At 50.9% G+C, this 14,326-nt stretch overlaps 1 protein-coding gene across 3 annotated transcripts in view; it reads right to left on the bottom strand.

Annotated features, from left to right (window-relative positions):
• The window catches only part of LOC108413824 (acyl-CoA dehydrogenase family member 11-like), a 45,225-nt gene extending 31,106 nt beyond the window's left edge, over positions 1-14,119 (bottom strand). Inside the window, exons 1-9 of one of the 3 annotated variants that reach the window (XM_017686500.2) lie at positions 13,994-14,119; positions 12,362-12,631; positions 11,202-11,425; positions 10,404-10,503; positions 8,587-8,698; positions 8,331-8,473; positions 6,033-6,182; positions 5,520-5,614; positions 5,337-5,436 (exon numbers count right to left, since the gene is read on the bottom strand). In XM_017686500.2, the coding sequence (XP_017541989.2) occupies positions 5,337-5,436; positions 5,520-5,614; positions 6,033-6,182; positions 8,331-8,473; positions 8,587-8,698; positions 10,404-10,503; positions 11,202-11,425; positions 12,362-12,622 (1,185 nt within the window). In that variant the 5' untranslated portion in view covers positions 12,623-12,631; positions 13,994-14,119. Of the gene's footprint in view, positions 1-5,336; positions 5,437-5,519; positions 5,615-6,032; positions 6,183-8,330; positions 8,474-8,586; positions 8,699-10,403; positions 10,504-11,201; positions 11,426-12,361; positions 12,726-13,993 lie in introns of those variants that run through there. The other 2 variants (XM_017686499.2, XM_017686498.2) reach the window with 2 other exon arrangements.
• Positions 14,120-14,326: the final 207 nt, after the last annotated feature.

Raw genomic sequence — 14,326 nt, 5'->3', positions numbered from 1 at the left:
AAGAAGCTCAGCCCGGCCCATTCAGCCTAAAGCAGCTCAGCCCGGCCCATTCAGCCTAAAGCAGTTCAGCCCGGCCCATTCAGCGTAAAGCAGCTCAGCCCGGCCCATTCAGCGTAAAGCAGCTCAGCCAGGCCCATTCAGCCTAAAGCAGCTCAGCCCGGCCCATTCAGCCTAAAGCAGCTCAGCCCGGCCCATTCAGCGTAAAGAAGCTCAGCCCGGCCCATTCAGCGTAAAGCAGCTCAGCCCGGCCCATTCAGCCTAAAGCAGCTCAGCCAGGCCCATTCAGCCTAAAGCAGCTCAGCCCGGCCCATTCAGCCTAAAGCAGCTCAGCCCGGCCATTTCAGCCTAAAGCAGCTCAGCCCGGCCCATTCAGCCTAAAGCAGCTCAGCCAGGCCCATTCAGCCTAAAGCAGCTCAGCCCGGCCCATTCAGCCTAAAGCAGCTCAGCCAGGCCCATTCAGCCTAAAGCAGCTCAGCCCGGCCCATTCAGCGTAAAGAAGCTCAGCCCGGCCCATTCAGCCTAAAGCAGCTCAGCCCGGCCCATTCAGCCTAAAGCAGTTCAGCCCGGCCCATTCAGCGTAAAGCAGCTCAGCCAGGCCCATTCAGCCTAAAGCAGCTCAGCCCGGCCCATTCAGCGTAAAGCAGCTCAGCCCGGCCCATTCAGCCTAAAGCAGCTCAGCCAGGCCCATTCAGCCTAAAGCAGCTCAGCCAGGCCCATTCAGCCTAAAGCAGCTCAGCCCGGCCCATTCAGCGTAAAGAAGCTCAGCCCGGCCCATTCAGCCTAAAGCAGCTCAGCCCGGCCCATTCAGCGTAAAGCAGTTCAGCCCGGCCCATTCAGCGTAAAGCAGCTCAGCCCGGCCCATTCAGCCTAAAGCAGCTCAGCCCGGCCCATTCAGCGTAAAGCAGCTCAGCCCGGCCCATTCAGCGTAAAGCAGCTCAGCCCGGCCCATTCAGCGTAAAGCAGCTCAGCCCGGCCCATTCAGCCTAAAGCAGCTCAGCCCGGCCCATTCAGCGTAAAGCAGCTCAGCCCGGCCCATTCAGCCTAAAGCAGCTCAGCCCATCTCAGCCCAGCCCATTCAGCGTAAAGCAGCTCAGCCCGGCCCATTCTGCCTAAAGCAGCTCAGCCCGGCCCATTCAGCCTAAAGCAGCTCAGCCCCGCCCATTCAGCCTAAAGCAGCTCAGCCCGGCCCATTCAGCTTAAAGCAGCTCAGCCCGGCCCATTCAGCGTAAAGCAGCTCAGCCCGGCCCATTCAGCCTAAAGCAGCTCAGCCCGGCCCATTCAGCCTAAAGCAGCTCAGCCCATCTCAGCCTAGCCCATTCAGCCTAAAGAAGCTCAGCCCAGCCCATTCTGCCTAAAGCAGCTCAGCCCGGCCCATTCAGCCTAAAGCAGCTCAGCCCGGCCCATGCAGCGTAAAGAAGCTCAGCCCGGCCCATTCAGCGTAAAGCAGCTCAGCCCGGCCCATTCAGCCTAAAGCAGCTCAGCCCGGCCCATTCAGCCTAAAGCAGCTCAGCCCGGCCCATTCAGCCTAAAGCAGCTCAGCCCATCTCAGCCCAGCCCATTCAGCGTAAAGCAGCTCAGCCCCGCCCACTCCGCCTAAAGCAGCTCAGCCCCGCCCATTCAGCCTAAAGCAGCTCAGCCCGGCCCATTCAGCCTAAAGCAGCTCAGCCCGGCCCATTCAGCGTAAAGCAGCTCAGCCCGGCCCATTCAGCCTAAAGCAGCTCAGCCCGGCCCATTCAGCCTAAAGCAGCTCAGCCCGGCCCATTCAGCCTAAAGCAGCTCAGCCCATCTCAGCCCAGCCCATTCAGCGTAAAGCAGCTCAGCCCAGCCCATTCTGCCTAAAGCAGCTCAGCCCGGCCCATGCAGCGTAAAGAAGCTCAGCCCGGCCCATTCAGCGTAAAGCAGCTCAGCCCGGCCCATTCAGCCTAAAGCAGCTCAGCCCGGCCCATTCAGCGTAAAGCAGCTCAGCCCGGCCCATTCAGCCTAAAGCAGCTCAGCCCCGCCCAATCCGCCTAAAGCAGCTCAGCCCGGCCCATTCAGCCTAAAGCAGCTCAGCCAGGCCCATTCAGCCTAAAGCAGCTCAGCCCGGCCCATTCAGCGTAAAGAAGCTCAGCCCGGCCCATTCAGCCTAAAGCAGCTCAGCCCGGCCCATTCAGCGTAAAGCAGTTCAGCCCGGCCCATTCAGCGTAAAGCAGCTCAGCCCGGCCCATTCAGCGTAAAGCAGCTCAGCCCGGCCCATTCAGCGTAAAGCAGCTCAGCCCGGCCCATTCAGCCTAAAGCAGCTCAGCCCGGCCCATTCAGCGTAAAGCAGCTCAGCCCGGCCCATTCAGCGTAAAGCAGCTCAGCCCGGCCCATTCAGCCTAAAGCAGCTCAGCCCGGCCCATTCAGCGTAAAGCAGCTCAGCCCGGCCCATTCAGCCTAAAGCAGCTCAGCCCATCTCAGCCCAGCCCATTCAGCGTAAAGCAGCTCAGCCCGGCCCATTCTGCCTAAAGCAGCTCAGCCCGGCCCATTCAGCCTAAAGCAGCTCAGCCCGGCCCATTCAGCCTAAAGCAGCTCAGCCCGGCCCATTCAGCTTAAAGCAGCTCAGCCCGGCCCATTCAGCGTAAAGCAGCTCAGCCCGGCCCATTCAGCCTAAAGCAGCTCAGCCCGGCCCATTCAGCCTAAAGCAGCTCAGCCCATCTCAGCCTAGCCCATTCAGCCTAAAGCAGCTCAGCCCGGCCCATTCAGCCTAAAGCAGCTCAGCCCGGCCCATGCAGCGTAAAGAAGCTCAGCCCGGCCCATTCAGCGTAAAGCAGCTCAGCCCGGCCCATTCAGCCTAAAGCAGCTCAGCCCGGCCCATTCAGCGTAAAGCAGCTCAGCCCAGCCCATTCAGCCTAAAGCAGCTCAGCCCGGCCCATTCAGCCTAAAGCAGCTCAGCCCATCTCAGCCCAGCCCATTCAGCGTAAAGCAGCTCAGCCCCGCCCACTCCGCCTAAAGCAGCTCAGCCCCGCCCATTCAGCCTAAAGCAGCTCAGCCCGTCCCATTCAGCCTAAAGCAGCTCAGCCCGGCCCATTCAGCGTAAAGCAGCTCAGCCCGGCCCATTCAGCCTAAAGCAGCTCAGCCCGGCCCATTCAGCCTAAAGCAGCTCAGCCCATCTCAGCCCAGCCCATTCAGCGTAAAGCAGCTCAGCCCAGCCCATTCTGCCTAAAGCAGCTCAGCCCGGCCCATGCAGCGTAAAGAAGCTCAGCCCGGCCCATTCAGCGTAAAGCAGCTCAGCCCAGCCCATTCAGCCTAAAGCAGCTCAGCCCGGCCCATTCAGCGTAAAGCAGCTCAGCCCGGCCCATTCAGCCTAAAGCAGCTCAGCCCCGCCCAATCCGCCTAAAGCAGCTCAGCCCCGCCCACTCAGCCTAAAGCAGCTCAGCCCCGCCCAATCCGCCTAAAGCAGCTCAGCCCCGCCCATCTCAGCCTAAAGCAGCTCAGCCCATCTCAGCCCAGCCCATTCAGCGTAAAGCAGCTCAGCCCGGCCCATTATGCGTAAAGCAGCTCAGTCCGGCCCATTCAGCCTAAAGCAGCTAAGCCCGGCCCATTCAGCCTAAAGCAGCTCAGCCCGGCCCATTCAGCGTAAAGCAGCTCAGCCCGGCCCATTCAGCCTAAAGCAGCTCAGCCCGGCCCATTCAGCCTAAAGCAGCTCAGTCCGGCCCATTCAGCGTAAAGCAGCTCAGCCCGGCCCATTCAGCCTAAAGCAGCTCAGCCCGGCCCATTCAGCCTAAAGCAGCTCAGCCCCGCCCACTCCGCCTAAAGCAGCTCAGCCCCGCCCACTCAGCCTAAAGCAGCTCAGCCCATCTCAGCCCAGCCCATTCAGCGTAAAGCAGCTCAGCCCGGCCCATTATGCGTAAAGCAGCTCAGTCCGGTCCATTCAGCCTAAAGCAGCTCAGCCCGGCCCATTCAGCCTAAAGCAGCTCAGTCCGGCCCATTCAGCCTAAAGCAGCTCAGCCCGGCCCACTCAGCCTAAAGCAGCTCAGTCTGGCCCATTCAGCCTAAAGCAGCTCAGTCCGGCCCATTCAGCGTAAAGCAGCTCAGCCCGGCCCATTCAGCCTAAAGCAGCTCAGCCCGGCCCATTCAGCCTAAAGCAGCTCAGCCCCGCCCAGTCCGCCTAAAGCAGCTCAGCCCCGCCCACTCAGCCTAAAGCAGCTCAGCCCATCTCAGCCAGGCCCATTCAGCGTAAAGCAGCTCAGCCCGGCCCATTATGCGTAAAGCAGCTCAGTCCGGCCCATTCAGCCTAAAGCAGCTCAGCCCGGCCCATTCAGCCTAAAGCAGCTCAGTCCGGCCCATTCAGCCTAAAGCAGCTCAGCCCGGCCCATTCAGCCTAAAGCAGCTCAGCCCGGCCCATTCAGCGTAAAGAAGCTCAGCCCGGCCCATTCAGCCTAAAGCAGCTCAGCCCGGCCCATTCAGCGTAAAGCAGCTCAGCCCCGCCCATTCAGCGTAAAGCAGCTCAGCCCGGCCCATTCAGCCTAAAGCAGCTCAGCCCGGCTCAATCAACCTAAAGCAGCTCAGCCCCGCCCATTCAGCCTAAAGCAGCTCAGCCCCGCCCACTCAGCCTGCTGCGGATACCCTACTAACAGTCCACCAGGAGACCGTGTAGAGCTCAGCTAGCTGCCTACTTCAGCTGGCTGATGTTTCTACTGCGCCACTGGAAACAGGAAGTTAAAACCGTGTTGTTTAAACCGTTCATGGATCTGTAACGGTTCCACCTGCACCTTCGCCTCAGTGCATCCTGTTCGCTTCTACGGGAAGCTGCACCGCACCGTGCGTCGGTCTGTGGTGCGAGGAAATGTGAAAATGTTTCAACTTTATGCAAATGAGTTCCTGCTTTACACAGAACCGGAGACAGTAGAGGTCTAGAGAGAAGACGTTTGACTGGATGAAGTTCACATGGGTGGAGCTGAATCACACAGAGCTCGTAAAAACATGGTTCTTCAAACATTCTCTAGTAAAGACAATCCTGTTTAGAACCGAGAACACCAGCACGCTTAAACGGTTCTCTGCATGGTAAAAATGGCTCTTCAGACTGCTGAAGAACGTGCTGTTGAAAACGGTTCTGCATGAAAACCACTTAAGCATATAGCAGATAGTTGTTTAAGTGTATATGGTTCTACAGAGAATCATATGTTTGCTTAAGAACCATTGAAGAACCATCTGTTTTTTGCGAGTGTAACTTGCTAAGGTACCTAGGATGACAGATGCGTTCTGAAAACTATAGAAGAGAACAAGTGCAACTGGACAGGCGGCATAACAGCGACCGGCGGCCGCTGCCACTAGAGGGCGCCATCACTGCGCTGTGACTGAGATCAGTGAGTTACCTCCATCCGGCTCAGGGTCTGTACGTGCAGTGGATGGTCCTTCAGCAGCTTTCCGAACACGGAACGCTTAGTGGAGTATTCCCTGCCCAGCTGGGTTATCCTGACACCGTAGCAACCATAATTAATCAGTCATAATCGTAATAATCAATAATTCAGACACGTTTACGTGAGTGCATTGATTACCTCCTCATAGCCGCTGCAGCAGACACCGTGTTGTGGATCCTGGTGAGAGTCAGCATGTTGGCTATGGAGGCCACGCCCCTTCCCTCCTCCGACAGCTACACAAAAACATTTGCGTCAATTAAGCAAATAAATGATGTTTATTAGAAACTGTTAATCATTGAAAACACAACAACAACATGAGTAAAGTTCCAAAACTGCAAACTTCACGGCCCACACCACCAGCTACTGCAGCATGGCTGCAGAACAGACAGGCAGAACCCTAAACTGGGACCACAGAACCCAAAGCATAACGTGGTCTGTCCAAGCGGAACGTCCTTCAGTGAGGCGATTCAACATAACCACGACGTTCAGCGTACTTACCCAGCGTGAACGTGAGAATGAACACTGTTAACGTTCTCCCAGTACTAAACGTTGAGGAACATTACCAAGACCATGTCAATTTGTGTTGGTTTCAAACGGTATACTGTGTTTTTTATAGAACCACGGATAAGATACAGCGAAGTGTTTACGTACCAGCTGAGCGCGGGTGCCGTCCAGTAGCAGCTCCGCTGTGGGCATCTGTCGCGTTCCCAGTTTATCCTTCAGTCTCTGGATCTCTATTCCGTTAGTGAAACCATCAGAACCCCAAACTTCCGCGCAGAACAGGGATACTCCACGAGTCCCCTGGAGAACACAGTCAAGCCGTACTTTAATCAGAACCTCAAACCTCCTCACAGAACAGAGACGGTCCACAAGTCCCCTGGAGAACACATTAAAGCCGTACTTTAATCAGAACCTCAAACCTCCTCACAGAACAGAGACACTCCACGAGCCCCATGGAGAACACAGTCAAGCCGAACTTTAATCAGAACCCCAAACCTGCTCACAGAACAGAGACGCTCCACGAGTCCCCTGGAGAACACAGTCAAGCCATACTTTAATCAGAACCTCAAACCTCCTCACAGAACAGACACGTTCCATGAGTCCCCTGGAGAACACATTAAGGCCGTACTTTAATCAGAACCCCAAACCTCCTCACAGAACAGAGACACTCCACGAGTCCCCTGGAGAACACATTAAAGCTGTACTTTAATCAGAACCTCAAACCTCCTCACAGAACAGAGACGCTCCACAAGTCCCCTGGAGAACACATTAAAGCCGTACTTTAATCAGAACCTCAAACCTCCTCACAGAACAGAGACACTCCACGAGCCCCCTGGAGAACACAGTCAAGCCGTACTTTAATCAGAACCTCAAACCTCCTCACAGAACAGCGGTGCTCCACGAGTTCCCTGGAGAACACAGTCAAGCCGTACTTTAATCAGAACCCCAAACCTGCTCACAGAACAGAGACACTCCACGAGTTCCCTGGAGAACACATTAAAGCCGTACTTTAATCAGAACCTCAAACCTCCTCACAGAACAGAGGTGCTCCACGAGTTCCCTGGAGAACACAGTCAAGCCGTACTTTAATCAGAACCCCAAACCTCCTCACAGAACAGAGACACTCCACGAGTCCCCTGGAGAACACAGTCAAGCCGTACTTTAATCAGAACCTCAAACCTCCTCACAGAACAGAGACACTCCACGAGCCCCATGGAGAACACAGTCAAGCCGAACTTTAATCAGAACCCCAAACCTGCTCACAGAACAGAGACGCTCCACGAGTCCCCTGGAGAACACAGTCAAGCCATACTTTAATCAGAACCTCAAACCTCCTCACAGAACAGACACGTTCCATGAGTCCCCTGGAGAACACATTAAGGCCGTACTTTAATCAGAACCCCAAACCTCCTCACAGAACAGAGACACTCCACGAGTCCCCTGGAGAACACATTAAAGCTGTACTTTAATCAGAACCTCAAACCTCCTCACAGAACAGAGACGCTCCACAAGTCCCCTGGAGAACACATTAAAGCCGTACTTTAATCAGAACCTCAAACCTCCTCACAGAACAGAGACACTCCACGAGCCCCCTGGAGAACACAGTCAAGCCGTACTTTAATCAGAACCTCAAACCTCCTCACAGAACAGCGGTGCTCCACGAGTTCCCTGGAGAACACAGTCAAGCCGTACTTTAATCAGAACCCCAAACCTGCTCACAGAACAGAGACACTCCACGAGTTCCCTGGAGAACACAGTCAAGCCGTACTTTAATCAGAACCTCAAACCTCCTCACAGAACAGAGACGCTCCACGAGTTCCCTGGAGAACACAGTCAAGCCGTACTTTAATCAGTGTGTGTGCACATTGTGTGTATAGTGTGTGTATATATATAGACAGATAGACAGATAGATAGATAGATAGATAGATAGATAGATAGATAGATAGATAGATAGATACTTTATTGATCCCGAAGGAAATTTAGGAATTTATATCCATATATATATTGTATGTGTATACTGTGTGTGTATAGTGTGTGTGTGTGTGTGTGTGTGTGTATATATATATTGTATGTGTATACTGTGTGTGTATAGTGTGTGTGTGTGTGTATGTGTGTGTATATATATATATATTGTATGTGTATACTGTGTGTGTATAGTGTGTGTGTGTGTGTGTGTGTGTATATATATATTGTATGTGTATACTGTGTGTGTATAGTGTGTGTGTGTGTGTGTGTGTATATATATATTGTATGTGTATACTGTGTGTGTATAGTGTGTGTGTGTGTGTGTGTGTGTGTGTGTGTGTATATATATATTGTATGTGTATACTGTGTGTGTATAGTGTGTGTGTGTGTGTGTATATATATATTGTATGTGTATACTGTGTGTGTATAGTGTGTGTGTGTGTGTGTGTGTATATATATATATTGTATGTGTATACTGTGTACCGGCGTGGTGTTCCCGTCCTCGTCGGCGATGCGTGCAAGAGTGAGGGTGAAGTCAGCATCCGTTGCTGAAGTGAACCACTTAAAGCCGTGGAGCCGGAATGAGCCGTCCTCCTGTCGCCAGGCAACCGTCTCTGTACCGTTCGCTATGGCAACCACAGCACACAGTGACGTCACAATAACACAGTGCTGTAACCCAGCTGTTCTGTTCATCCGAACAAGGAAACTTCATTTTGACAGTGATTCTTGTTTTTGTTACCGACGTCTGATCCTCCCATCCTCTCCGTCATCCACTGACCCGACGTCCAGAACCTCTTCTCATCCCGTGTCGTCAGACGGGCAAAGGCTTCTTTAACTGGCATGCCCAGAGACTGTGTGCACACACGCACACACACACACACACACACACACACAATTACTGCTTATTTACTGTTTCACATTGGACAAAAAAATAAATGCATCCTGTGAAAAAACAAGGACATTTTATATATTGTAAAGATACATTATAACCATACATGGTATTTTACCCCAACATGTTCTATTCAGTGAATAATCAGTGACTGTATTAAATGTGCAGTAGAGAGTCTGTAAGTTGTTTCTTCTTCTTCTTCTTCTTTCGGCTGCTCCCTTTAGGGGTCGCCACAGCGGATCATCTGCCTCCATCTTGCCCTATCCACTGCCTCCTCTACACATGTATTCCGTCTTATCTCTACTGACCTTCATTCCTCTCCTCTCCAGTACAAACCTCCACCTCTCCAGATTCTCTTCCACCTGCTCTCTACTCTCACCACAGATTACAATGTTATCTGCAAACAAAGTACAAAGTACCCCCCTAATGGCTGGTTTCTCTCTGTAAGTTGTTTACACTCAGAAAATGATCAACGCAGCAGCTGACCAGGGGCGCACAAACCTTTGCACAGGACTGTATATGAAACACAAAAACTGGGACGGTGGGTAAAACACAAACAAAACAGAAACTAGTGCTTGGAGAATCTGCTTTGACCTGTATTTGAATAAAAACAATAAAAAGATCATGTTTTATCAGCTTTTTAAGATAAAAATACTGAAATGAAAGGCCTGCTAAAGGTTCCAGGAAAGTTGGGACAGGAGCAATGTGAAATGTAGAAAAACTCCTCAAACAGGTGAGACAGTCATACTTGGATATAACGGAGCCTCCAGGAGTCCTTTCTGAGTGAGGATGGTCAAGACCACTCTCAGGAATAGGCTCAGGAATACTTTGCTAAACCATGGTCATTAAACACTGTCCATCTCTGCATCCACAAGTGCAGGTTCAGACTGTCGCAGCACAGGAAAAGCCACATATCAACAATGTCCAGAAAACGCTGCCCACTTCTCTGGGCTGGAGCTCATGTGAACTGGACTGATGCTCAGTGGAAACGTCATGTGGTCTGACGAGTCAACCTCTCAGATTGTCTATGGAAATAATGGACCCTCCACATTTTTACCAGCATAAAGTTCTAAATCCAAGTCTCTCAAGGTTTGGGGGGGGGGGGGGGGGTGTATTAGTGTTTAACCTGCACACCTGTGAAAACACCATTAATACTGAATGCATCTTGATGCACCATATGCTGCTTTTCAGACGCCGTCTTTTTCAGGAATGTCCATGTTTATTTCAACACGACACATGAAGACATACTCTGTACAGCTGCTTAACCACAGAGTGTGGGTTCTAGACTGACCTGCATTACTCAGCTCAAAATACTACATCAAACCTGGAAGGGCTGCACAGCTGAAGACTTAAAACAGAAGAATAACAGAAAATTCCACTTTCAAAACCAGATCAGTTTGTATTTTCAGACCCCAAACGATTATTAAGTGCTGTTAAAGGAAAGGCGAGTAACACCGGGGTAAACATGATCCGTAGCTAGTTTTCTGGAAGGTGTCGCAGGCATTAAATTCGGAATGAGTGCGTAATCATGAGAAACAGAAGAGAAAATATTTTCAGTGTAATACAGATCAAACAGGATTTATTCACCACGGCTTTTCTGTGTTTATCAGCACTGAACACACTTCCCACTTCCCAGAGCGGCTCCGATTCCTACAGAACTCAATTACCTGGATGACTTTAGCCGCTCCGTCGGTCATGGCCAGGGGACAGCTGAAGAGTCCAGCAGAGGGAGCGTACAGGTACAGCTTACACATCTGATACACACGACTACACACACACACACACACACACAGAGTCACAATCGGCACCAGCAGACACTGCAGAACCTGGACAGCGGCACTGACCGGTTCCACAGTGTGCGTCTGAGGAGCTTTACAGTGACCTTGTTCTCGTTATCAGATAAAAATCAGTAACGATGCAGAACTATAAACGTTCCCGATGTCTAAATAAAAATAAGACTGCGTGAAAAAACGTGACCGTGCGGAAAACAGGATCACATAAAAACGTTCATGTAAACTCAATTCCATGAGAAAAACTGTTTAAAAAAATGGGAAAAATGTGATCACGTGTGAAAAACGGGATTACATATTTAAAAAAAAAACAAACAAACCTGATCTTAAAGAAAAAAATCATGTGAAAAACTCGTTCACGTAAAAATGTGATTATGCAGGAAAAGCTGTTTTAAAAAACGTGAAAAAATGTGATCACGTGTGAAAAACGGGATTACGTATTTTTTTAAAAACGTGTAATCTCCAAAAATGATTTCATGTGAAAAATGTAACCAAGTGTAAAAAAAAAAAAAAAAAGTGTTTACTTGTGAAAAAACGTGACTACACACAACTAACCAGGTTATCAACAGAATCGCAGGTAAAAAAGTAAGAAAAACGTGTTTGCGTGTGAAAAATCGTGATTACTTAAAAACCATAATAATAAACGCAGGATGAAAGGATGACTGGCGAGCAGACCTCCACTCCCCGAAGCGTCTCTCGTATCCCGCGGCGACCAGCCCTTCCTGCGCGGCGATGTGCTTCATGCGAGTCCAGGCGGGGCAGGTGATGACGCGGTCCGCTCTCCGCCCCCACGCCTCGTACTGCTGCAGTCGGGGGGGGTTCTGCTCACACTGGCGCCCCAGAGCATCGATCTCGCTAACGATCCGCTCTCCGAACGTACGCAGATCAGACTCCACCTCCTGCGACACACACACTCCGTTAACACGCCTGTAAAGCAGCAGAACAGGGACTGCACAGATGAGGCAGGGCCGCTGCTGTGGTGGTTGCTAAGGTGTTGCTGCATGGTTGCTATGGTATCCTCAGTGGTTGCTAGGTGTGCAGCGGTATTCTATGTGACTGTATGGTTGTTGCCATGGCATTCCAGGTAATACAATGTTCCTTTTTTATCCCAGGTGGTTGCTATGTTCATCCTTACAGTGTGTACTAGCTAACATGGAAGTGTAAGTAGCTAACCCTAAATGTAACTGTTCTATTTTGAAGGAACAGTGTGTACTAGCTAACATGGAAGTGTAAGTAGCTAACCCTAAATGTAACTGTTCTATTTTGAAGGAACAGTGTGTACTAGCTAACGTGGAAGTGTAAGTAGCTAACCCTAAATGTAACTGTTCTTCTTTGAAGGAACAGTGTGTACTAGCTAACGTGGAAGTGTAAGTAGCTAACCCTAAATTTAACTGTTCTATTGTAAAGGAACCCTGAGTTCTAGCTAAAATGGTAGTGGAAACAGCTAACCGTGAATTTAACCTTAACTGTTCTGTTGTAAAGGAACCCTGAGTACTAGCTAATGTGGTTGTGGAAATAGCTAACCGTAAATTTAACCTTAACTGTTCTGTTGTAAAGGAACCTTGAGTACTAGCTAACGTGGTTTTGGAAATAGCTAACCATAAATTTAACCTTAACTGTTCTGTTGTAAAGGAACCCTGAGTACTAGCTAATGCGGTTGTGGAAACAGTTGACCGTGAATTTAACCTTAACTGTTCTGTTGTAAAGGAACAGCGTGTACTAGCTAACCTGGTTGTGTAAGTGACCTAACGAACGCTACAGTAATGACGTACAGGTCTGCAGCGACGTACTCAGTGAGATGATGTAATGAAGACTGTTTGTTCTTTGTGTTCTACCTGTAACGCCAGGTGTCTGCGCAGGTACGCCCGCAGAAGTGCATCCTGGGTAAAAGGGTTCCTGAGCACAGGCTGTTCCTGGAAGAAGCTCCCGATGGCAGCACGGGAGAACAGAGGGACAGCTTGCGTCTCGGTGAGTGTGTGATCTTCCGGCTTGGTCCGGCTGATTGAGGCTTTATACGAGCTGCTCCGGGCTAGCTGCCAACGGAACGTATGCAGAACCTGCCGGTTCCCACGCAAACACACCTCAAAAATCATCATTAGACAGACCTGCACCCAAACACAGGGACACATTTACACCGTGTGGAACTTCAGCACCTGCTATGGTTCCTCCAGATCTTCTGCACCTGTTCTGGTTTCTCAAGACCATCTGAACCTGCTATGGTTCCTCCAGATCTTCTACACCTGTTCTGGTTCCTCAAGACTGTCTCAACCTGCTCTGGTTCCTACAGATCTTCTGCACCTGCTCTGGTTCCTCAAGACCATTTGAACCTGCCATGGTTCCTCCAGATCTTCTGCACCTGTTCTGGTTCCTCAAGACCGTCTCAACCTGCTATGGTTCCTCCAGATCTTCTGCACCTGTTCTGGTTCCTCAACACCATCTGAACCTGCTATAGTTCCTCCAGATCCTCTGCACCTGTTCTGGTTCCTCAAGACCATCTCAACCTGCTATGGTTCCTCCAGATCTTCTGCACCTGTTCTGGTTCCTCAAGACCATCTGAACCTGCTATGGTTCCTCCAGATCTTCTGCACCTGCTCTGGTTCCTCAAGACTGTCTGAACCTGCTATGGTTCCTCCAGATCTTTTGCACCTACTCTGGGTTCTCCTGACCTTCTGCATCTGCTATGGTTCCCCCTGACATTCTGGAATCTGCATGTAGCATCATGAAAAGGTATTAAAATACATTTTCGGAACAAAATCTTCTCTAAACTCTCATAAAACAGCATCTCAGTCATCAGGCAGTGAATTCAGAACCAGTTCATGTAGGAACTTTCTGTAGGAGCTTTTAGAGGGACGTCTGGTTCCCACCACTGTGAGGAGCTTTTAGAGGGGGACGTCTGGTTCCCATCACCACCACTGGGAACGGCTCTGACTCGGTGAGCTTATCTAGAAGGGAGAACCTCTCTGAATCACTCTAAACGACCCCGTTCACATCGCAAACGTTTAAATATGCAGAGAATTGTGGAAAGCGGGTGGGGTTCCCCTTTAAACTCAGTCACTATGGCGCCGAGTCGCTGCTCTGGCTCAGTAAACAGACGCGCGCGTCGCTCTTCGTGCCCAATATTATTTATCATTAATAACGGAGTTCATTTCACCTCATCTCGCCTTAAATCTGCGCTGCTTACTAACTTCCCTGGGAAACTCGTCCTGTTCCGCAACGGCTTTTTCCAACTCTCCGTTCCACCTTAAACGGCGCAGCAGCTGCCCTCCGGCGCCTCAGGTTACCGCTCTAACTGCAGCCTCATTTAAGGTGGACCGGAGAGTTCGAGTAAGAAGCCCAATTCAGCTTTGCAGCGAGCACGAACGCCACAGACACACCAACACGCCGCGCTTATACGTCCACGAAGACACTCTGCGCATTAATTATTATTATTATTATTATTATTAATATTATTATTTAATCTCACTAACCTTTCACCCACCTTCACTCAACCGCCACAAATCCGACCGGAGCAGGAATAAAACCTCAGTGCACCGCACGAGTCAGGCGGTCGTGCAGACTGGAGAGCAGCGCATCGTGTGACGTGTGAATATTAATTATATACATTCATCTTTATTTTGCATTTTCGCACCGAGCTGGAGTCGTCGCTCGTTCGGGTCCCACCCCAGGGGCGGGGCTGAGGCGCGGGGATCCGCCCCTATTTCAGTCGTCCCTCAATGCCGTTGCTTCGCGCACAGTATGGATCTGAGGAAAACCAGGGATGGAGCTCGGACCTGAGGACTGGACTGCAGGGCTGGACCTCG

The sequence above is a fragment of the Pygocentrus nattereri genome, chromosome 12 (genome assembly GCF_015220715.1).
Source record: "Pygocentrus nattereri isolate fPygNat1 chromosome 12, fPygNat1.pri, whole genome shotgun sequence".
In the NCBI taxonomy this organism is placed as follows: domain Eukaryota; kingdom Metazoa; phylum Chordata; class Actinopteri; order Characiformes; family Serrasalmidae; genus Pygocentrus; species Pygocentrus nattereri.
Note: the sequence above shows the minus strand (reverse complement) of the source record. Positions and strands in the feature narration are given on the sequence as shown.